The sequence below is a fragment of the Diprion similis genome, chromosome 2, assembly GCF_021155765.1.
Source record: "Diprion similis isolate iyDipSimi1 chromosome 2, iyDipSimi1.1, whole genome shotgun sequence".
NCBI lineage: Eukaryota > Metazoa > Arthropoda > Insecta > Hymenoptera > Diprionidae > Diprion > Diprion similis.
The window spans coordinates 10,188,995-10,211,654 of record NC_060106.1 but is presented as its reverse complement, the minus strand read 5'-3'; the positions used below and the strand labels follow the sequence as shown (position 1 = coordinate 10,211,654).

At 36.3% G+C, this 22,660-nt stretch overlaps 3 protein-coding genes across 5 annotated transcripts; 2 read left to right on the top strand and 1 right to left on the bottom strand.

Annotated features, from left to right (window-relative positions):
* Nucleotides 1–232: 232 nt before the first annotated feature.
* LOC124416250 lies at nucleotides 233–3,870 on the bottom strand. The gene is made up of 3 exons (XM_046897177.1): nucleotides 3,706–3,870; nucleotides 2,089–2,217; nucleotides 233–470 (listed from the first exon to the last, which is right to left on the bottom strand). The coding sequence occupies exons 1-3, from the start codon at nucleotides 3,868–3,870 to the stop codon at nucleotides 255–257; spliced, it is 510 nt and encodes a 169-aa protein (XP_046753133.1). The 3' UTR covers nucleotides 233–254.
* A 1,668-nt stretch (nucleotides 3,871–5,538) lies between these two features.
* On the top strand, nucleotides 5,539–18,722 carry LOC124413808 (protein quick-to-court). 3 transcript variants are annotated; one of them, XM_046894591.1, is made up of 8 exons: nucleotides 5,539–5,656; nucleotides 11,511–11,940; nucleotides 14,995–15,261; nucleotides 15,522–16,007; nucleotides 16,249–16,485; nucleotides 16,565–16,660; nucleotides 17,056–17,157; nucleotides 18,084–18,722. In XM_046894591.1, the coding sequence occupies exons 2-8, from the start codon at nucleotides 11,521–11,523 to the stop codon at nucleotides 18,291–18,293; spliced, it is 1,818 nt and encodes a 605-aa protein (XP_046750547.1). In that variant the 5' UTR covers nucleotides 5,539–5,656; nucleotides 11,511–11,520; the 3' UTR covers nucleotides 18,294–18,722. The 3 variants fall into 3 exon arrangements, with proteins under 3 accessions (XP_046750547.1, XP_046750555.1, XP_046750565.1); XM_046894599.1 differs by lacking the exon at nucleotides 18,084–18,722 and adding an exon at nucleotides 17,668–18,069; XM_046894609.1 differs by lacking the exon at nucleotides 17,056–17,157 and having other exon boundaries at nucleotides 18,084–18,721.
* A 2,849-nt stretch (nucleotides 18,723–21,571) lies between these two features.
* Nucleotides 21,572–22,659, top strand: LOC124416248. The gene is made up of 3 exons (XM_046897176.1): nucleotides 21,572–21,735; nucleotides 22,053–22,275; nucleotides 22,394–22,659. Exons 1-3 carry the CDS (start codon nucleotides 21,601–21,603, stop codon nucleotides 22,657–22,659), a joined length of 624 nt encoding a protein of 207 aa, XP_046753132.1. The 5' UTR covers nucleotides 21,572–21,600.
* The last annotated feature ends 1 nt before the right edge of the window (nucleotide 22,660 follows it).

Sequence of the window (22,660 nt, the reverse complement as noted above, 5' to 3'; positions counted from 1 at the left end):
ATTTAAAATTGTAATAAATAATTCTAAAGAAATATAAGTGACAATTCCTTCAACCATTTAGGCGGTATAAAAAGTTAACATAGGAGAACGGAAGTAGTAAATCTTTGTGAATTTAATGAAGCTAAAAATTACAAACATGATCTCTGTCAGGACCGTTGCATATCTAATAACAACGAACTGGAAATTCTCAAACGTTTGAAACAAACTCTCCTGAGCTTCCGATTCTCGGCGTTAGCGTTGAATATACGAGGTATTTAGCACAAGTTGCTCTGTTCAATCAAAAAGTCTTTCATTCTTTTTCCTAATTTCTCAAGTCTTAATTTATCCAAATTTTTACACTGCCCGCCTATTTCATCAGGAATTGACCCTCTGTGATCGGGATTTTCACCAGGTGCAAACTCATAAGGCTTGTCCAACCGGCGATCATGCACAGTGCTGCCAAATCCCACAATCCTGATCCTCTTCGTATTCTGAAATTATAACATATGTGAATGAGATCTCATCACGTACTTCACATACATAAATTTTACATAGGTACTCAATTACGAAATAGAATAAAATCAGACTGAAAATAAAAGTGAGAATTGTCCAGTGCACGCGATGAATGGACCATGGTTTGGCATTTTCAAGATCAGAATCAGCGATTTTTTGCCACACATAAAAATAAGTTTCGCAGGTTGAATTCTTGTCATGTAGGAGTTTGTTGAAAGTAAAATCATACTTCAGCTCTATTGTTATAATTTCATTTGGAATAAGAGAGAATGTAAGGGGGGGGGTAAGGGTTTATACTTTCGAAAAATCGAAGTTTTTTTTTGTCTTATCTTATTGTTAAACATTTCAAGAATATATTCTCAAAATTTTAAGTCGATCTGAGCAAAACTCTGGAAGGGGGGGGGGGGGGGGGGGGGGGGTAAGGGTTTCAGCGCAAAAAAATACACTTTTTTTGTGAATTTTTTTTGAAAGTATGGATTGAGCAAATTAATTGAAACCTTTTGTACATTATTAAGCATATTTTTAACAATATTCTGTAATTTTTTCATGTAGAGACAGAGCTTTTTTTCTTCGCTTTTTTAGCTCAATAAACTTTAAACGCGTTTTTCTCAAAACTGGTTTTTCAAAATCCGTGTTCACTGCCATTTACAATCTACTTGACCGATTCATTCCAAACTTGGTACACATTTTCTACATATAAAACACTTCCCCCCAACATTTAGTTAAAATTTTTTTTTTAACATTAAGGGGGCTTCCCACCCACAAAATGGCGGAATTTTCCGTGGAAAATAGCAGTTTACACTTTAGATGGCCACCAAAAATTTTTAAATGAAAAAAAAATAATCGTAGAACGTTGGGGGGAGGATTTGATAATACTTTGACTAAATTTTAATGGATTTTGACTTCAGATAATTTCCGACCGAGATATAGTGAACACCGCAAATGGTTTTTTTTCTAAGACGTTCTGGGGCAAGCTCTGTCACCGGCTTGTTTTGCAATATTTCTGCATGAAAAAATTACAAAATATTGTTGAAAATATGCTTAATAATATACAAAAGGTTTCAATGAATTTGCTCATTCCATAATTTCCAAAAATTTTTACAAAAAAGTGTTTTTTTTTTACGCTGAAACCCTTACCCCCCCCCCCCCCCCCCCCCCCCCTTAAGCTGATGTGCAACGAGTGCCGAAAATGGTCGTGGGGCTGAAATGAATCTCCAAATGCAGCAATGAACGAGTGTGATGTAGTTTTCACTCTACTGTTTTAGTAATCCATTCATCCAATATCTCAAAACAGTTTTTCCCTTATAAATTTGAGCGAAGTCTAAAATGATCAAACGTTATTATTGGAATAAATTTCATATCACTGATTCAAAACATACCGTTTTCACCATTTGATATTTAGTCCACAAATTCAACTAGCACTCGTGTATAGAATGAAAACGCGAATGTCGAAAACGTGAAAATTCACGAGTGTCGAGAAGTGTTACCCATGGTAGTATTCACTACTTCTACTACTTTACATTATCTGTGTTATCAACATTAATTATACCCAGCACTTATCGTCAATGCTTCCACACACGGAGAATTTTCCAGTACCTTACGGAAACATGAGGTCTCTTGTTCCAAATCCTCATCTTGAGAATCTTCATGTTTTTGGTTGATACCTCCGATAGCCCATTCACCTCGTATCTTATATTGATAAGTACGCCAGAGTCCAAAAAAGATCTATGATAGCATGAAAATAAATTATAAGTCAATACATTGTTCAAGCATTTTCAAATAAGAATATTATTTTTCCAAGTCAAGTTTTCAAGTATCATAGCACTGGCTAAAGTTAACAATAACATTGTCACAATACTCAGAAGTTTTATGATCATTCAAATGAAGGTCGAGTCCATAAGGGGAAGAATAAAAAATGAATGCAAACGTTCTTGCTAGTGTAAAATGCATCATTCAAGTCATTATATAAGAATCAGGAGATAAATGTCAGCCGATAGTAAGTTAAGTATCTCTGAATCTTAGTCTTTAGGTTGATAAGTCGAACTAGTTGAGAAGGAGCATTTTCGGTTTGAGAAATTACCAGTCCCTTATAATTAAAGTATATAATGAACGGAGTAGTTTAGAATATAATGAAAGGTACTTAAAATTCAGTCTGAAAAGAGCCATGCTACTTTTTCTTTAATATACCGTATTGGCCCAAATATAAGTCGATCCCGAATTTTTTTACCTCTGATTCAAAATTTATATTTTTGGATGTGAATACAAGTCAAATTTCAAAAGCAAATTATCTTTTTAAATACATTACACAAGTAGAACTTGAGACAAACAAAACCACAGTACGAAGAAAATAAAGTGATTTAAGAGATGATGGACGAAAGACATGGTTTTTCTTATCAATCCAAGTAAACATAATATCTGTTTCAACCCAAAATATCGGCAATCTAATTGTAATCGAAAAAATTACTCAAAATGCAAATAATAAATATTTTTGTGTTGTTGATTAGAGTCTTTCACACAATAGACTGAATAACTCAAATTTTACTGGACACCTCCATCAGTCATCTCTAAACCTTCAACTCGTTTTGATTACTTTTTGCAAATCAATTGACAAGGTTTGTTCTCAATGAGTCCTATTTTTATAACTTTACCTTTGCATCCTAAGTTCCTGGTAAGACCGCATATGGACAGATATTTCTGGACAAGCAGTAATTCTTGTTCAAGTTTGTGTTTTTGAAAGTCCTCATTAACTTCTTCAGCATTCTTTAGAAACTTATGAACTTTCTAACTTGCCGTATCATTTCCATATGTTTGCAAGTATAAGATGTGCGAACAATATCCTTGCTTATGCACTTATAAACTTTATGTCATTTTCTGTGAAAAATAAAGAGTCATCCAATAGAATCGGTTTATTACAGTATAAGTTGGCCTATTTGTCAAATTGGTGGGCCATATATCAAAAACAAATTTGTGCTTTACAATGAATTTAATTATGAATGTGCAGTAGTCGAACAACCTTGGACTAATCATGAACACCTCCCTTTTAGAATTTCAAGTGAATTGATTATACTTGTCCTCCAATTCGGAAAACTGAACCATGACTGGTAGGTATTACTGAGATTTCAAGGGAGGTTTAAAGAGAGACCTTGTCATACATTAAGTACAAAATGTTAGATACATACCAGGATAAATGTGATATATTTTTCCATAAACAACCTGACTAAACTTGATCCGTGGTTCAGGGTTTGGCATCATATCTAAGATGATTTGTTCAAGAAGATCTACATCATTTGGAAGCCGTGCAATTAATCCGATCTTGCGTGGGAGTTTCGGTATTCTTAGCCTTCTCTGCACAAAACGCTGTTCCTCTAGTGCAACCATCATGGCGAAAGAATTGATGAGGTGGTGATGACTACTTGTCCTTGAGGTTGTATAATGTTACGGAGAAATGGCTAAGATTTTTCAACGATTCTTCCAACACTTCCTAACACGTTGATTCATTTTTACGTGCAGTCGACCAAGTGGTAAATAAGTTTACAAAATTTCAACTGCATCCAATTGCTTCTGTGCTTCAGTTTGGCAGAATATTATGGTGTTTCAATGGCTGTAAAAAATAAAAAATATACAGCAATTCACATCTTTGAGCTGAGTAATTTTCAATTGTGATAACATATTATGCACAAAATATATGGAAAATTCAGAAAATTTTCGAACATTGTATCTATGAGACATATTTTGTAGTGATATTTGATTAACGACATACAATTTTTCGTTTACAGATACCTGTGCAAAAATATTTGAAATCTTGATGATAAATTTATTTAACATTGTAACTAAAATCCATGGACTAATTTTTTAATGATTTCTCACAATGTTTCATATTGATTTGAACTGCGTAAATACAGTTTGATTCAAAGGCATGAAATGTGATTAAAGTGATGCGGAATGATTCAGGTATGCAAATAAATGTAGTAATAAGTAATGCAAGAAAAAATATTCTGTAAAAAAAAATACATGCATATTTTACTCACATCAACGCCTATTCATCATCCAATACGAGGGTGTTTCATCTTCTGCAGCAATAGGCCAGAGGCAACCTCACTCGGAGATTTAAGCTTAGTATAATTTTCACGATAATTTCATCTGGAAAATCTAGAATATTGCAAGCTGCAGTCCTGAAAAAAAAGGCTCGATTAAAAACCGACGCCTAATAGTCCTACTAGTAACACTATCCAGTGGTGAAACCAATTTCGTGTACTAATTTTCTACCATGACTTCTCACGTAAAACGTCGTGAGTGCATTCCATCATTAATCCGCTCTCTTGACGCACATATCTCCAATTTATTTTCACTTCTAAGGTTCGTTTCAGACCGCATTAAAAGTAAAAACAATAATTCCACACATGCACGCTTACCTCATATCAAGGTTGACATGATCGTGCCGTTACAGATAATGATTATTAGCTACAGTGCGAAAACAAAACAGACCATGTGCTCTAATCTCGCCAATTTCAGACTGGTCTCGTCGGAAAGAGCCGGTTGTGGACTCTGGCAACCAATGACAAGACGCTATTTCGGAATGAACTTTACCGCCAAAGTAGCATACAAATATTTCAACCAAAGGTTACTTCCGATTGGTTGCACTCTCTTATAGGTAGTTTCAAGCTGCATCACATGTGTGGGTTTGTAAGCATTCGGTTATCATTTTAAAGTGAAAATTCTTTAATAGAAGTAACCACATAATGTTGTGAGTTTTGAAACGCTTTGCTTAATTAACCACAATGTTTTGAATCGCTCTATTATGATCCGCCATGCATTGACTGAACGATATCTTCTATCAGTCAACTCTTTCGGCAACGCAGAATGCATACTTACCGGCCGTTCTCATAAATGTGGGTAACCTGTTATCACGGACTAGTGACGTAACACGCAACATAAAATGGCCGCTACCACGAATCCCTACACATTTCCTAGCATCGGCTGAGTGATGTAAGTTACCACCACCACCACCACGACCCCCCCCCCCCCCCCATTCGACCCTACATCAGTGTCGCGCAGCCAGCCGACGATTCAGTTGACGTCTGCTATTTCTGACGTGTTTGGTACCCGAGTTTAGACCTGCTCAAAATTAAACTGTGTCTGTTTGTCCACGTGCTGTTGTGTTAAGGTGAGTTTGTCACGATAATTGGTTAGTAAATAAACCACTTTCTTCTATAAAATACATATGATAAGCCTTTAATATGCTTCAAGTCGGCTAGGTTGCTAATATATAACTAAACGTCCCCGTTATGCGAGCCTAGAGTCCTCGCATCGGTCACATGAACGTAACGCACCATTTTCTAGCGTAGCATAAAATCTTATCACGATGTGCTTACGTTGCATATTTTAAGTGAATTCTTTTTTTGCTGACGTCACTGATTTTCTCTAATAAAATGATGGATGTAACCGTATTCTTGGCACGATGTTACAACACCGTAAAAAAATGATAAATATGTTTGTTTATCCCCAGTATCCACCGCGAGCCCCCCGTTGCTATACGCTTACACCGCTCGAAGGGTTTACACTTATTTACCCGACGATTGAGGCTAATTATAAACATAATTTTTCTATCACGTTTTTATCCGAGGCGGACGCTGTAGTTAAAGAGATCTAAAACATATGATAATGAAATGAACGCGACATCCTAATCGGTACACAGATTCTCGTTTCGTAGTTACAACATTGTAGCGTATGATTTTATAAGTGATGATGTATTTCACCCAAAGTAATTCTCGAAATACCATCTTTCTTTCAGTTTTCGGTTTTTTACTACGACCATAAACATCAGACCTGTAATATCTGGAAATAGACCAGCTAGTAATCAATAGTGTATCTCGATATAATACTTCTATAATGTTTCCTGAGTACGGCTGCCGTCAAAAAATGCATTCCGAGATTCACGTTCACAAAAGGCCGTAATGCAAGGCTTAGGGTCGCAGAATCCATTTTTCTTCAACAAAAAAATATATGACATGATAAAAATACCCGTAGATGTTTTATTACCCGCTCGTGCAACTCTGTATACATAGCTCAGCGAATTAAAATAGAAGAGTCGTGATTGCGGACTATTGGTATGCATATATGTGTACAACTTTCCTGAATTACCAATGTCGCTTTACTTAGTATGTTAATAATATCTAGATTAATCAAAACTGATTCCGTATATTATTATTGCGCTTGCGAAAACTGTGACTGAAACGCACTAAGTTCCTGAAATTATGCAGTAACTTGAATATTCATGTGTTAAAAATCAGGGAGTTCGATTAAAGCATGTTTACAAATGTATCTTATCAGAAAATGTCCTTGCTCTATAATCAATTAACTGGTCATCGAATCTCAAGGCGACATTGTATTAGTAGAGAAAACGTTTCAAATCTTCTGCAGAGTTTTACGGGTCTACAATTATAATTGCATTATCATATTTTATTATTGCCTCCGTGAAATGGCTAATACTTCGAGATGCAGACATCAGCCTAAAAATCGAATCCTCGACAGAATCTGCATTCAATTCTGTGTAAAACTTTCAAATATCACAGTTGTATCCAACCTTGCGAGTTGCCGGGCTTTCACTCTCGTTGTTTCTTGTTGTATAGTATGCAGCTACATTGTATGTACTGGTATCTCCTCTTCGTTTTCAATTACATTGTCGTACGTAATGCGCTTATCATTAAGTTGTCTTAGATTTAATTTCACTCTCTCGAGTCGCATCAGAATGTTTGCACTTTATTATTATTATTTTATAATAACAATATTTATTTCTAATTTCAATTAGTCTTGTATTATGGGATTGAAAATCTTTTTAAACAGTTTTCAATTCAATTTTTACTCCCTAAGAATTGTTGTGAGCGTGAGGAAGGGTTACTTTATTTATTAAGATTTCTTATCAGTACAACATAAATGCAAGAATGATTTTAACCAGGTACTAATTTATTGCGGTTCGTAGTAGTATTTGTTGTAAATATAGTTGATTCTATTGCTTTAACCGATCAATTCCAATATAGCATTGATTTTCACCGAGTTCAGTGCAGGTAAGCAATAATGTGAGAGTTGCTACATGTTTACTATCTTACACACTTACACCGAACAAAAATAAATCGTTGTTATTCGTTGTTCACGTACAAAGTGAACACAGATTTTATTCTCCATTATCATTTCCTGTGCTTGTCAACTGGAGCGTTGTAAAACTTATTATGACCGGTGGCAGGTTGTCGATTTACTTTTTTCACCCAGTAGCTTCACAATATCCGAGGGATTGCCGCTGAGTATTGGTTGTACTACTTATATCCTAAGTAATCATTGGTACAAATGTTTTTACTTCTGATCCGCAGGGACACCGCAATGAGTATTCCAATTCCCAGATCCCTTCTCCATCTATCGATTTTATAGCTTCTTTGTCACAGCCAGTGGTTTTATCCGCTTACTTTTTTCTCGCGTTTTTTTTTTCTCACTACGAAATGGGTTCATTATTCGCATAACGTCTTATCCGAAACTCGAAGCTCGCGATATATTGTTCAACCGGATGTCAACAAATTAACCAGAAGTTTACGAAGTTCGAATCAATTCTAACAATCTCACCACCATCTGATCTCCGCAATTCTTTCGTTCTAGCGTTTTGAAACAAAAGAAAAAAAAATTTCACAAGTGCATCAAAGCTTGACTCAGCCGTTGTATACAGATACCTTCTTTATTTTTTGCCTTGAATCGAGTATAAGTATAGGATTATTGATATCACTCGTCAAGATTACAATTCTCTAAGATACATTCAGACATGATGCGTTGATTCAGAGTGCATAATTCTGTCAATAGGATTTACGATAAACCACCATCAGCAGAATCGAACTGGCATTTTCTTTCGAACCGGAAACAAGTTAGCTGAAAGCACAAGGCATTGTAATAAACATTACTGTAAATTACAAGTGTAGAAAAACTTCTGCTCGCACAGTCGAATTCGTATGCGTATATGCCGCATGTGTAACCATATAATATACATATTACATATACATGCATGTATACGACTCTACGAAGCGTTTCACTTGCGTAATTTTAAACATAATATCATATGTATAGGCACAAGCGTGTAATTTTGCAATATCTTACGGTTGATTATATCGAGCGGTGGTAATTATTTCATTACTCTCATGGCCGGTGAATGAAAACCTAGCTTGCGTGTATTTCGCAAACGATTCACCGGGGCGGATTACTGACCTGGGCCAATCTTCGTCCTCCCACTCTGCTACACCCTCGTAATCCGGCTTCGCGAACGTGTCTAAGCGTCGATCAATATGTCCTCGACCTCTTCCGGAGCGTCTCGATCTAGCCGCGTCTGCACCAGAAGAAGGGAATAATGGATCGTTTGAAAGCTCATGAATCTCGAAACATGTGTGTTATAAAGACGAAAAAACCTACGCGCTCGTTTCCGTTGAAAAGTTGTAAGATTATATGATGGAGAGGCTTTGCAGAAATCATCATCTAGCTTCCTTCGACACAATTTAAATCGCGTGCAGGGCATCTACAAGCACATCCGTTCCATTCAGAGGCATTGTCAGTACCGGAAGTGCAGTTTCTATGTGAATCGGGTCTTACGGCTGGTCCACAACAGGGTCGATGAATATTAAGCGTGTAATCTAATACTCATCGAAAGAAAACGTATAATGTATGAAGAATTTCCCAGCGTTCAACCGAATACCTCAACTCGATCATCGGTCGTGTGTATATTGAAACTTAATTTCTTAAATATCACGCAGGTGCACAAAATTATCGTACGTATTACGATATGGTTGATTTATTTTAAAGAACGCATATTTCATGTCAGTTTAACGAATAACAGCGATAGATAACATTCGTATAAATGATGATCAATGGAAATGTGTGGATGTGTGTACAACTCTTTGAAAAATCCATTATTCCCACGGTCTATAAAATTCTTTACAAGTTTTCTATTCTATTTTAATACTGTTCAGTATAGTGTCTCCGGTTCCGGTTGGCTGCTGTCCGGTCAGTGTACGCTTGTAGTACACTGAAAATGTTTGCATAGCGTTGATTGACTTCTTTTTTTTTTTTGACCTTTCTTGGAAAATCTGCAGCTTTTGGTCGAATTATTTTGCCGCGACATCTGCAATTTGAAATGCACTGGAAACCATATTACGAATTACATTGCAGCTAACTGGCTTGTATCAAAGTTGCACAATTAGCAAGCACAGAAATGGGGACAACGTCGTTCATTATTAACTTGTATATTCCAACAGGTCAACTGGTCACGAAAATTAAATAGACAATGTAAGTAAAATATACTAAACTGTCCTTGATTCTTTGTCAGCGGACGTTTATTTGTGCTGAGTCGTTTTCTAAGATAATTTTTTCAATCTTCCTTTCAACATTAATCTGTATTTTTTAGCAAAACTGACTGTAAACATGCGGTGCTAAAAGTTGATCCGATTGTTGACTTTTACACAGTTTATTTCCACCAATCTGTAGTTTATAAATTTAATTGCCGGGATTTGATGTTCGAATCCGACTGGTAATGCGATACGGTTACGATTCAGTTCGATCTATCTCGAAAGTTCGTGAAATATTAACCTTGGAATCACTCGTCCAGGATTCTTGTTTCGAAACCGCAAATCGTGATCAACGAAGCGATCCGGACGCAATTTGATATTTGCGATACTTTTAGACAGACACACCGAGATCTAATAGAAAGCGCTCGAACCAATTCACTCATCCACAGTGGCCGAGTAGGTACTGCAGTTTACTGAGTCTCGTAGTGCGCGGTTGTATAAAAGAATTACGTGTTATACTCGGCGAAGGGCAATCTAACGCTTATACAACAGTTTGTGGTCATCACACAAAACTTTGATCATGCACACAAGTAGAAACAAACCACTTTTTTTAAGTAGCTATGTACAAAAAAAAAACCTGAAATTGCAATTTTTCGATATCACTATTTTCTTTTTCTAATGGTTAGCTGGGTTTATTGGTAGTTTCAATCCAGAATTCAGAACAGATTCTGCAGTAGATACAGCCTCCGTCTTGAATTTATGGTTCGACTGGGAAAATATCCAGCGCAGACAAAGTTCGTTTTTAATCAAAAAATCAAAACAGGTGAGATATTTGACAAATATAAACTCCCCATAAATTCAAGATGGCAGCCGAAGCTAGTGCAGAATCCCGTAGTAAATCTGGGATTAGACCCCCCCCCCCCTGCCCCACACCCAAATTTATAACTCATCGAGTGTAATTTGGACTTAAATCATTGTAGCTCCTACAAAAATCACGTATATATCAAAATAGAATGTTTCCGTTAACGTCGTATGAATGTTTTGAAAGTTCTCATATGAAACGTGTTCAAACATGTCGTTCCAAGTGAAATGAGTGCAGTTGAACAATAATTATGGACCATCTTTATATAATCGCTGGGTATTAGAGAATGTTCTCACATTAATACACGGAGGGAAAGGAATTCTTGAATAAACAAAACAGATTTTTTTGGCGCCCATTCACTTAAATCTAGAATTCCTTATTTGTTCCAAATACCAATACAATTTCCGTTTAGTTTCTTTGTCAAGATGATTTAGTCATTCGAAAAAAATAAGTGAATGAATCTAGCCAACAAAAAATTTACATCGGTTGAATGCCATGCTTCGTCTCAAATAATCCTTTCCCTCCTTGTAGCAGGTATTAAAATTTAACTTGGCGATGAACCGCGATAAAGTGACCCCCCCCTCCCCCCCCCCCCCCCCCCATAAATTACATAATAATTATTTATGATCCAACTGACAACAATGCGACAAAAACAGAGTGTAGAAATTCAAAATCGCTTAGCAATTAATATCCAATAAAATCCTGCAACCAGAACGATTGATTATATTATTTAATTGATCCCGATCAGGTAACCGAATGCTTTACGATCATACTCTACACGAATCCGTGAATGGATTCTCTTGACTGATACTAATTCCACTCGACGATATAAAATTTTTTTACAGCGCATTCAGCATGAGCTGGACCAACAGAATGGCTCGTCATGGAAGTGAACGCTCGCTCCACTCGCTGAGTTTAACTTCGGCCCGGAGTTCTGGGCAATCCTCCGCTCCCGGCGTCCCGGATCCCCCCGGCGGTATCAGCGTCGTTATGAAATCGCCCCCGACGTCGGCGAACGCCGCTGTCTCTTCGACGCCCTTGCAGACGCCGTCCCCGACGTCGGGCGAAAATTCGCGCATTCCCCGGCCATCTCCGGCGCCCCTTCGACGCGCCGGGAGTTTACGCGTGCGCGGGGAACGTACCCTGGCACACCAGCATCACAGGACCCCCGTGGGTTCAGCCGTCCACCACCTCCAAGGGAACACCAGGCACCCGCAGGAGTTCTTCCCCGCCATCACGGAGAATGGAGTCAGTTCGCCCCGGCACCGATCTCTCGTAAGTCTGATTGATCACCGACGTCGTTATCATCGTTTTATCGAGATCATCCACTTTTTGTAACAATGAATGATTCGCTACCAAGTGGTACCACGTACCTCACGATCATCGTCGCGTTTTTATAACCATTCGTAAACAGTCATTGACGAGATTTTTCTCATCGCAAATATTCTTTGGATAATGTATATCACGTTGTAATTTGTTTTACGTCGTATAACACTGGAACACATTTTCACCTAGCTAGACCTGCTTATGTATCCACCAGCTAAGCTTACGCGGTGTTGAATACCGCGGCAAAGTCTGTCAGTTGTAAACGATCAACGTTGTTTATAACGTACGAACGAGACGAGAAATCTGAATCTATCCGGTAAACAAACTGCACGATCAACGTTTGATATTGTGTTGATGTATACCGAGAGAAAAATGTAATACAGCAAAGTTAATTTCCTTGAAAGTTCCACTGACCAATCGTTATAATTATGACCGGTATTATACACAGCCGACAGAGTCAACGACCGTTCGTAATTAATTTGCGTTAATTAACCCGGATTCTAATTACTTACTGGCAAGGTATGTATGTGTAATGCTTATCAAGTAGACAGCTAACTATTCACCTGACGGAATACGTTATTAGTTGGAATATTTTTCAGGACTTACATTTCAAGTAAGCTTGTAGCGGGGTTTCTTCAATAGTCCTGGTGTAGTCATTGTGCATTAGTCATTTGTCGATTATTCTACTTACTATCGTTCTAACGTTTTTCCTCTCTTTTTGAATTAAGTCATTGTCCAAGAAACGGTAGATTGCGGTCAAAATTCACGCTGGAAACGCTCGGGCTCGACCCAAATTGAGAAAGATCACACGATGTGTATAGTATATGTATCAATATTCATGCAGCTAGTCACCCGAATCGAGCAATGACAGCCACTTGTAGCTCGCGGAATAGGCTTACTTTCGGTTTAACAGGTAGTATGGTATAACAATAACAAAGTTTCGAGAGTCGCTGAGTTAATGGTAAGCTATTTTCATGACAATGAAACGGTACACTGCAATCTAGATCCTCATGTAAATTCGAGCTGGTTGAATTCCAACGAATACACGAGATTACCAGCAATTACGGCATGTGATTGATCACGCGATGGCCTTATCGATTTGACACAATGAACTTGAGCTTTTTAGCGAAGTAGCATTAACCGAAAAAGATTTTTGATGCTTCAGATTCTCTCCAGACGTGTTATACAAACAGCTTTACTTGACAAAACCTTCTAGTCTAGTGCCGTAAATGGCTTTATTAGCTAACCAACGAATATGAAACTATAATGCATTCATGGTGTGTCCGTTTCTTCGTCCACGATGAAACGTGCAAACAGAATCTTTTGATTGACTGTACGGAAGTTATCAATGCAATCTGTTGATCCTATGACGGTTTATAAGGTACAATAGAATGTCTTGGACGAACGAATGTTCCTCGTTTGGTGTCACTCGTCTCCTCGCGAGATTTATGGACCTGCGAAGAAGCCACCAGCATGTATATAATAATACAAACTGCCGGATATTCGCGTGACTGTAATAAAGGCTGTTATATAAAAAATAAAGTTAACGAGTAGATTTCTCAGAAAAATTTTAAACGCTATTGTATTGAAATTTATACATGAGGTGAAAAAAGTTGAATGACTTGACCAAATATAAGAGGTAGAAAAAGAAGTTTCAGGAAGGTTTTATAAAATTTTCGTAAATCCTGTAGACACATACATATGCTATTATTCCTCGGCACTTGTGAGACTCAGCCCGGGAACTTCTGACCTCCGACACGAATCTCCGCTGCGTCGGCGCAAATTTCATCCCTTTGGCTTTACTGACCTATAAGCATATACTGACGGTGTATTTACGTTACACCTTTTTAGTATGTATGAAGTGCTACATACGTCCAAACGCGCAGATTGCGTGGCACTTTCAAGCGAACCATGTTTACCGTTCTACCTTGTATGTAAGAGGCTGCAGTCTTCTTCATGATGAAAAGTCATCATCTTCAAAAGAATCGCGTAGCTTCGTTTTACTTGATATTGCGAATAATTATCTTATGTATCCATGGACTTTTTCGACCTTAGATCCGGTCCTTGGAGGTGTGCTTCTGTAAGTGAAGTAGTTGATTTTACTTTTAAATACATAATATTTCATTTGAATTAGGAATAAATGTTATTTTATATTTCATGCCACCTGTATCAATACTTTTGAACTCGCGTCGGAACTTGACGATAAAGTTATTAAAATATTTATACAGTCGTCCTGCATATGTGAACCAAACATATTTAGTTTATTTACATTAAAAATACAAAGAAAAAGAAAAAAATCAGTATGTTTTTGTATCATAAATTTTCGTCCTTAAATTTTTTTTGCTTTTGGTCTAATATTCGATTTAAAATATCTGTGGCGGTAACTTATTATCAAAAGTTTGTCTCCGATTGAGTACATTTAGATTTCACCTAAACAACGCACAACTTCTTAAACACATCTGATTCGTGAATTTATACAAGCATATCAACAATTGAATAGTGTATAATCTTTCTGATCCAATTCCTCTAAATGAATTTACATTCTGTTAACGCAGTTTGTTAAACGGAAAACAATATCACTGACAATGAGCATAAATCGACTCAAGCAATGTAAGGTACATCTTACATTTCTTATTTTTTTCTAAATTCTTACAAGGTTCGTATATTCTGTTCAAAAACATACTTCACAAAAGTGTGTTTCACGATCAAGTAATCATACGATTTTTGCATATGCATCGTTACGTATAGTTTTCACCTAGCGCAGTATGAGAGTCTGCTGATTCAATTAGGAGCTTCGTCTAAACTCGAGTCAAACGGTAATGTAATTAATTTCTTGTATACGTTTGATATACTCAGTGCTCATGAAAAAATAGAATGTCAAAATCCGTTTGGAATAAGTACGTAGGTCGAGTTAAAAACAGCGATCTATAAATCGCGCTTCTTTTCTTGTTTTCTGCATGAAATTGTTCATTTTTTTACTCGATTCTTCTTGCATAATTTCAGAGTTTGTCACTGACACCAGTGCGGCCGCGAAATAGCAACGCGGCCGCGAGCTTAGGGGCTGATGACAGCGATGCGGATAGCCTAAAAAGCTATGGGAGTGCTTGCAGCACCGCAAGCGCCTGCGATCATGCACTGTTTGCGCTAAATGGTACGACTTGGTCTGGGAAGTCGCGGAAATACGTTGTGCACTGTTCCAATCACAATGGTGAAACGGAACGGTATCTTACACCGACTCAACGTGCTGCTCGTCAGATAAGGAAGCTTCAAGTAATTGAGTAACGTTTATTTATTTTAAACTAGACAAGATGATTCGAAAATATTTTGTCATGATCGAGTTATTTCATTCATTCTCAAATATCACTATTTATCCGTGAATTTTTCCGATATCTTGATAGTTGTTCCGCTATTTGGGGCTGAGACAAATCCAATCAATCAAAGATCATAAAAATCGGTTCAGCCGTTCTTGAGTTATAAGTGGTGTAACTAACCTGATTTTGTTTTATATAGATAGATATCGTTCGTTTCAGACTCTTTTGAGCGATGCGAAGAAGGAAATCGAGGAAAAAGATAAAGAGATATTTCGCCTGGCTAAGGAAGTTGTGGAATTACGATTGTACAAAGCGTCTCTCAACAGCCCTGACGATAGAACAGACAGCAGCGATGCTTTGACTGTTCGTGAAAATAATCCTTTATCTCCTGAATCACCTTGCAAAGATCTTCCAGATGAGGGGTGCCTCAAGTCTCCTACTAACCTAGAAAGTCCCGAAAAAATTAATTCCTCAGACCTGCCTTCGTCATTGGCCGATTCCGGGAACTTTGAAGATAGTTCAGTTCATTCCAAGGATTCTGTCTCCTTTCCTCCTACCAGCACCAACTTTTTGAACAGTAGACAAAATAACGAACGCGATGAGGAAAGACGAAGAATTGTTAATTTGTACGAAAGTAGGATTGAGGAGATGCATCGCACGCATATCGACGAATTGCAGTCCCTTAAACAAAAACACAATGACAAGGTGGGTGCTATATCGGTATTGGAACATTATAGGTGAACATGCATTTCTTTATTCTGATTGCGTCAATCACGAATTCCTTGATAACGATTACATAGAGTTCGCACTAGTAATGATCCTAGGTTTCCAGATATGGTCTATATAACTTGATAGTCTTCACACTTCTGTTTTTTTATGCAAATATTATGGAAATCATACTCGGATATGGAATTATCTTCTCCACTAATCATAAATTCAAATATAGGTGGAGAGTCTTCTTACACAACTATCCGAAATAAATATAAGATATTGTGAAGTTCGTCCGAGTATGGATGCTGCAGAAACACGATCTCGCGAGTTGGAAACCGAGTTAGAGGCTGTGAAAAAAGAACTTGGGGAACAAAAAGCTTTGCTGGATGAGCAAGAGGAAAGAAATAAACAGATGTACCTGAAAATGTATGCCAAAGGTCAAGAGGCAGCTCGTATAGAACATGCTGACCAGGTATGAAAAATTCTTATAATTAAGAACTTTGCTCATTAATTAGAATGAATTGCGTGTTATCGATTAATCCATGTTACAGATATTGGAGCAAGCGCATCAAACTCCGTCGAAAGTATCCGTACCTGAATTACTGCAGCAGTTAACCATAACGAAAGCCGAACTAGAGAATATTAAGGTAATATTTACGTTTGTACGTGTGTGGAAAATCGTGCGAAATTTCAGGAAAAAATATGTGTTTCTTGTCATCTTGTGATAAAACATGTAACTTGTGAAAAAATTTGGACCTAATAGAACGTTTACAATATGTTGGGATAGACTGTAATTGAATAAGCTAGATAATTAACACTATTTCATGTAATGAGTATGGAATATTTTGCCAGTAATCTCACCTGAAAGTCCACTCATAAAATAATATGTAATACCTTACGAATTTTACTCTACTTGTACGAATTTTCAATTATTCAACACATAAGCTTTCACTTTTGACATTTATCTAACACGAATGTATTGTGGTATGTTACGTTGAAGCCACAATCTACTAACACCTTGCCAAATCGCCACTTATTACAGGATACAAGCTACACGCCTGAACCTCACATTTCAGCCGATAGTAGCAAAACTTTGTTAAGCGCTAAGGAGGCTGTTTCTCTCTGGGTCCTTGGCGTTCGTAAGGTCTGTATTCCTTACCCAACTGCCTCACGGATTTTCCATAAATTTGTTGCATTTTTCCAAACTTGTGTTCATTTTCAATTAAAGTATTTTGGACCTATATATATTTTGTTATATGAAAAAACGTAAGGACTGCCAAGGACTAGGTGGCGCTATTTGTCAGATCATTCATTTTATTCCAATTTTTTATATAAATTCTCCCCGAACTTGCTGTAAATATATCTTTCAGTATAGAAATGGTCGAATCTTTTACCATCATAGTGACTTTTTTAGTACTAATCAGTCAAATGATCGTTAATATCTCGTTTGTTGATGTGCGAATACTAATTTTTTGAACATCCTTCACATGGATAAAGCAATCATTTTCACCTGAGTCCTCGGAATGAAGTACCTTTTAGTAGATTATAGTAGCTTACAGAGGCCACATGTAAATATTGCAATACCAGCTTTGTTGAAAAAAATTGCATGTGATTGAGCACAGTTAATGTAGACACCTCTATCCTTATTCAGTAGATCTACTGCATCGAAAGCACTTGGAAGAAACAGCCTCTTATGGTCTCCTGGGTAAATTTTAGTTTGCATGCTTTGAAAGCACCTATTAGGTTTGTTAAGTTGGTTTCTTGTTTCTTTACCCAATTGTAATGATGAATGGTTAAATTTTTGGTGATTGTACACAGCAAAAAAATATATTTATTAAAAAATTATTTTCTCTGGGCCCAATGAAGAATCGTAAGTATATTACAACCCATGGCACAAACTTAAGAATGGAAATTATACACTGTTAGTGGTGTAACTTGCAACCAGCATAGTATTTATGGGTTGTAATTATTTTCTTCGGTAAAAGTTGTAAGCTTTGATAACTAGTATGGGTAAGATGATTACAACATTATACCTTATAAAGTAATAATACTGTTATAATATCGTATTAGGCAATGTATCGGCGCATCATAGAATCACGAAGCAGCCAAGGAGCTCTGGATCCTGAAATAACCCTGCAATTCCTGAAGTCAGCAGTTTACTACTTTCTGACGGATAGAGAAAACCACAACGGTCACTTAAACGCTATTGAAAGTATCTTAGGTTTTACTGAAGCAGAGAAACATAACATCGACAAACTTTATCGATCCCTTAGAAAATAATGATTACCTATTCTAAAACTATGCCTTCATTGTCGTCAATAATGTTAATAATGATGTATGGTGCTGTAATCGATTGCAGTTTATGGAAAAGGTTTTTTCAGTTCATAAAGTATACTCATTATACTATTAATTACTTCTTATCAACGATTGGTTGATCAACATTGTCAATTCTTTACAGCTGACTCTTAAACCAAACATTTCTGATGTCTAGAGAAGTATACGGTGAAATTTTCCAGAACATTTTTCATTTTCAAATCGATTTATGAATCTATGTACAGTCGATTCTCTCAATAGTGTCGGTCAAGGGGGTGTAGGGGAGGATATTTCTAAGAATTAACGTAACCCCACCAACGAGCACGACGTGCATTTATAGTACTTTGAACCGAGACTTTTGTAATAGGGCTGCAAAAGCCCACAACAACCACGCTATGTTCTTTCAACATTTCACTTTTGTTAGCAACCTTATAGCAAGAGGTCCTATTGAAATAGTCGACGGTATTGAAATTAAAAATGAAAGTAAAAACCAGGGAGATAAGCATAAACTTGTTTATTCTGTCGCTCTGTGCAACCACAGAGTATTTGGTGAAACTGGGCCAATTGAGCGAGTGGAGATGATTCCGCGTCTTGTGCTACCTCTGTGAGATGCCCTTGAGCGTGAGTGGGTGCTTTTCCCAAATATTCCTCATATCATACTTGATACAAAACGTTATCATACTTCTAAATTTTTATTTTTACTCTTGTAAAATTTCCTTGTAACGTTAGAATGAGGTTTTTATTCGAGTAAGGTTTCCAACGAAAAATACTGTGACTGTAAAAGCATTTATTTGATAATTTTGATATTCTATTCATTATCGGCAAAACCTTCAACTTGGGGGTGAATTCGTACCTCCAACTCATAGATAATACTAGAATCCCATAAGAAACAAGTTGAGGGTACGAATTCACCCTCATGTTAAGGTTTTTTCCCGTAAGAATAATTTATATAAAATTAACTGAACGAAAATATTATGGAATTTCTTTGAAAATCGACATAACTTATTACTCAGTTAAGTGGGAAAAACTTCCCTTCTTGAAATCATTACGTTTCTATTAAGAGACAGACATACAGAAATTGAATTCGAATCTTAGTATTGTGATGAATGCTGTAAAGGTTTTTTGGTTTTTTTTAAAATGCTTTTACCATTTCAACCTTGAACTTGAACTTGAACTTTGAAATCAGCACCAGACATCAAATTTTATCTTGCCGCTGCTGGATAGCGAGCAGTATTAATATTATCCATCTGTTTACTGTAAATTTAGATATAAGATTGCGCGATTTATAGCTACATATTTAAGGTCATTTCCATGTATTTGTCTTTTATCATTATATATCCGTAAACTCTGTTTTAATTTTACAATTAAAAGAAATTTCGCATTTTTATTTCATTGACAATCAGGCAACACATACATTATGGTGAGAAGCATGTTATCTACTTTTCGAATCGTATGATAAAATATTCGTTGCTCTGAATCAATCTCACATATATTAAAATATTAATATATAATATATAATTTTTGAGATTTGAAATTTCTGTGCATGATATGTAGTGCTTATTGATATTCTGCGTATAAAGTATGAAAAAACATCGGCATTGCATAAAGTTGTAAGAAGTCTATTTCATTAACTTTCTTGAAACCATGTTGCAAATAAACTTTAACCTTTAAGAAATATCTCTGCTTAAAAAGATCGATAGGATTTGATTGATCACGATTCGGTATCAAAGAATATCGTAGGAAAGGATTCAGAAACACGATACAAAGTCACAAGTCTATCGTGTTTCTGGATCTTATTCTCTTGTACCCTATCAGAATATTTCATGTCCTATCAAACTTCTCCAGCAGGGTTTACAGTGATTCCTAATATGGCAATAGATTAAGTATATTTATATCTGTATTGCGGAAACGAGTGTATCTTAATCAATCGGAAGTCTGGTGATATGGCGTCCAGATAGAATAGAAATACAAGGAGACTGAGGAAAATATCGTACCTTTAATTCTGTGGATGTCTAAATATAACTTTGTTGCAGATGGGCTCGCAATTACTGACAGAAACTATCATTATTTTTTGCAATCTCATCTCGTTGCCCCTAATGGAACGAAAGTATATTCTTTCACAGTAATTGGTGGGAAAAGTTTTTTTTTTATTTGAAGGGTACAATCATTTTATCAGTACTGATAAATCGAAGAGGCTGAATTAAGATATTTGCTACTCAGCTAACAGTAACATTCCGTGGTAATGGTAAAATTTATTTTTATGGAACAAAAGGCATGTTGTTTTCTTATGGCTCTTGGATGTAAATAACAGGGGCTAAAATTTCCGCGATTTCTGCTTATAAGTTTCAATATTGATCTTAATCAGATATTTATCATTATCATGTGATTACGAACCCATCGATAATTTTTACATTAGGCTTGTGTGTTTCCTATTTGAAGAATTTATGCACGAATACGTAGATCTAACTAGTTTGAAACATGTGTGACCCAGTGTGGGAAAACACAGAGCTCTTGTAAAACCCCAGCTGCTAAAAACTATTTTTACTCCATTACTACTTAAGTAATTAAGATTATCATTAAGCAGCCTTTGACTGTATGTTACCAGTTTGCAAACTGTAACATATGCTGATAAATAAAAGTATATTCTATACTGCTCTAGAAACATTAGTGAACATTGCCAAAGAAAATGATTTACTATTATTTGTATTTCGAGAAAATCCTTTTCATTTAATTTGTAATTCACATAATTCTTTAGACTAGAGTTACCCAGGGTCGTAAACCTTCTGTGATAAAAAGGGCTTTTTTCTGCAATGAACGTATTTACTTAATTAGTACCGATTTTATGATCAATGTTTTTGTATTAAAATATCACAGGCCTTAGTATTTAGTTATTTCATTAATTTGAGTGTAAAATAGCTACTTGATGATCCCACACAGTAGTCCAATCTTAAAATAGTAGTTTGAAATGTAATATGAACTTCAGAACAATGACAAAACACTAAAGTTGTAGATGAAAATTGATATTTGAATAATTTTGTTTTTTTCTGATCTATATTGTTTCTTAACAGTTTAAATGTCAGGAAACTTGTAAAGTGTCAATATGATACGAGTTGCGTTATCACATTTTAAGATTGACGATTATCAACAAAGCATTTGCTAAATGCTTAACGTTATCAGCATATATCGAAAATATTGATATTATTAAGCAGTCAATATTTTGTTCACGGAGGACAATTATATTATATCGTATTCATAGATTCAAATATATGACAGAATGGCAAATATATCAACATATTATGCGACGCGGGATTATACTATGCCTGCCATTGACCGACGCATTTCTGATTTACTCAAAAGGAGAATCGGAGCCAAAGAAGGTCTACCAACAGAGAGTATGAAGGAACGCTTGGTATGTTTACAATAATCTCCTTCAAAGTACAGCGGTCACATTTCTCTTGAAGCTATTAATTCATAACAGATCAATTTTCTATTTAACTGGGATTTTATTCGTACTCATGACAATGTTATTGTAAGTCAATATCACTTTTCTTGAATGAACATTTACTAATATTGTTTATGAATCTATTAATCGTTTGTGTAGTAGTGATTTAGAATTTGAAGATCAAACCCAAGAGTTAGCCATGAACAATCGTGTGCATATGATGTATATGTATGTATTTTTTTATTTCACACTTGATAAATTTAAAAACTTGTAACTTTTTATAGGCAAAGTATAAAGAAAATCGTACTGCAAGGCAAGCACTATTAAAAACAACGCACCAGCATGTGTTGGAAATGGTTGCATACATTTTGAACACAGATCCAGGTCTTCTGGAGGAAGGCATTCTTGATAAAGACGAGTATGTGAATACCTTCAGTAGTTTTTTTGTGGAAGGCGGCAGACAAGCAATTGTAATATACTACCAAATGATGCCACCTCCGCCACTTGGTAATACTCTCATTGTCCTATAAGATATTCAATACAGTTTAAATAGGTTTGGTTGAATTTAAAGAATGTTTTGCATTAAATAAATAAGTATTCAAGTCCTGATGCTCACTACTTTTAGAGTCTGGACGATGGAGTGCGGCACTTGCAAAAGAGCCGCAGGTATTACGTTGTTGTGTGACAGATGGATCCACTGATAAATTCTGTGGCAAATGTGTCATTGTCTATCGTTGTCGATCTAACGTTGATTTCGAAATGAAACAATTACTCGAAGTAAGAATTCAAACCCAGAAGTTGCTTAACACATTCACTGCAAATGGCCCAACGGTTGGGTCAAGCTACTCGGCTAAGATTAGGGTTTGGCCGTTCGATGGTGTTGAGAAATGAC

Bases quoted from the DNA above. Each gene is read 5' to 3' on its own strand.
- LOC124416250 (XM_046897177.1), bottom strand. From the start codon at position 3,870: ATGGTTGCACTAGAGGAACAGCGTTTTGTGCAGAGAAGGCTAAGAATA. The intron at 2,218-3,705 runs GTTGTTTATGGA...ATGCTATCATAG, and splicing joins CACGGATCAAGTTTAGTCAG to ATCTTTTTTGGACTCTGGCG. The intron at 471-2,088 runs GTACTGGAAAAT...TTATAATTTCAG, and splicing joins AGACCTCATGTTTCCGTAAG to AATACGAAGAGGATCAGGAT.
- LOC124413808 (XM_046894591.1), top strand. From the start codon at position 11,521: ATGAGCTGGACCAACAGAATGGCTCGTCATGGAAGTGAACGCTCGCTC. The intron at 11,941-14,994 runs GTAAGTCTGATT...GCATAATTTCAG, and splicing joins CGCCCCGGCACCGATCTCTC to AGTTTGTCACTGACACCAGT. The intron at 15,262-15,521 runs GTAATTGAGTAA...CGTTCGTTTCAG, and splicing joins GTCAGATAAGGAAGCTTCAA to ACTCTTTTGAGCGATGCGAA.
- LOC124416248 (XM_046897176.1), top strand. From the start codon at position 21,601: ATGGCAAATATATCAACATATTATGCGACGCGGGATTATACTATGCCT. The intron at 21,736-22,052 runs GTATGTTTACAA...AACTTTTTATAG, and splicing joins AGAGTATGAAGGAACGCTTG to GCAAAGTATAAAGAAAATCG. The intron at 22,276-22,393 runs GTAATACTCTCA...CACTACTTTTAG, and splicing joins GATGCCACCTCCGCCACTTG to AGTCTGGACGATGGAGTGCG.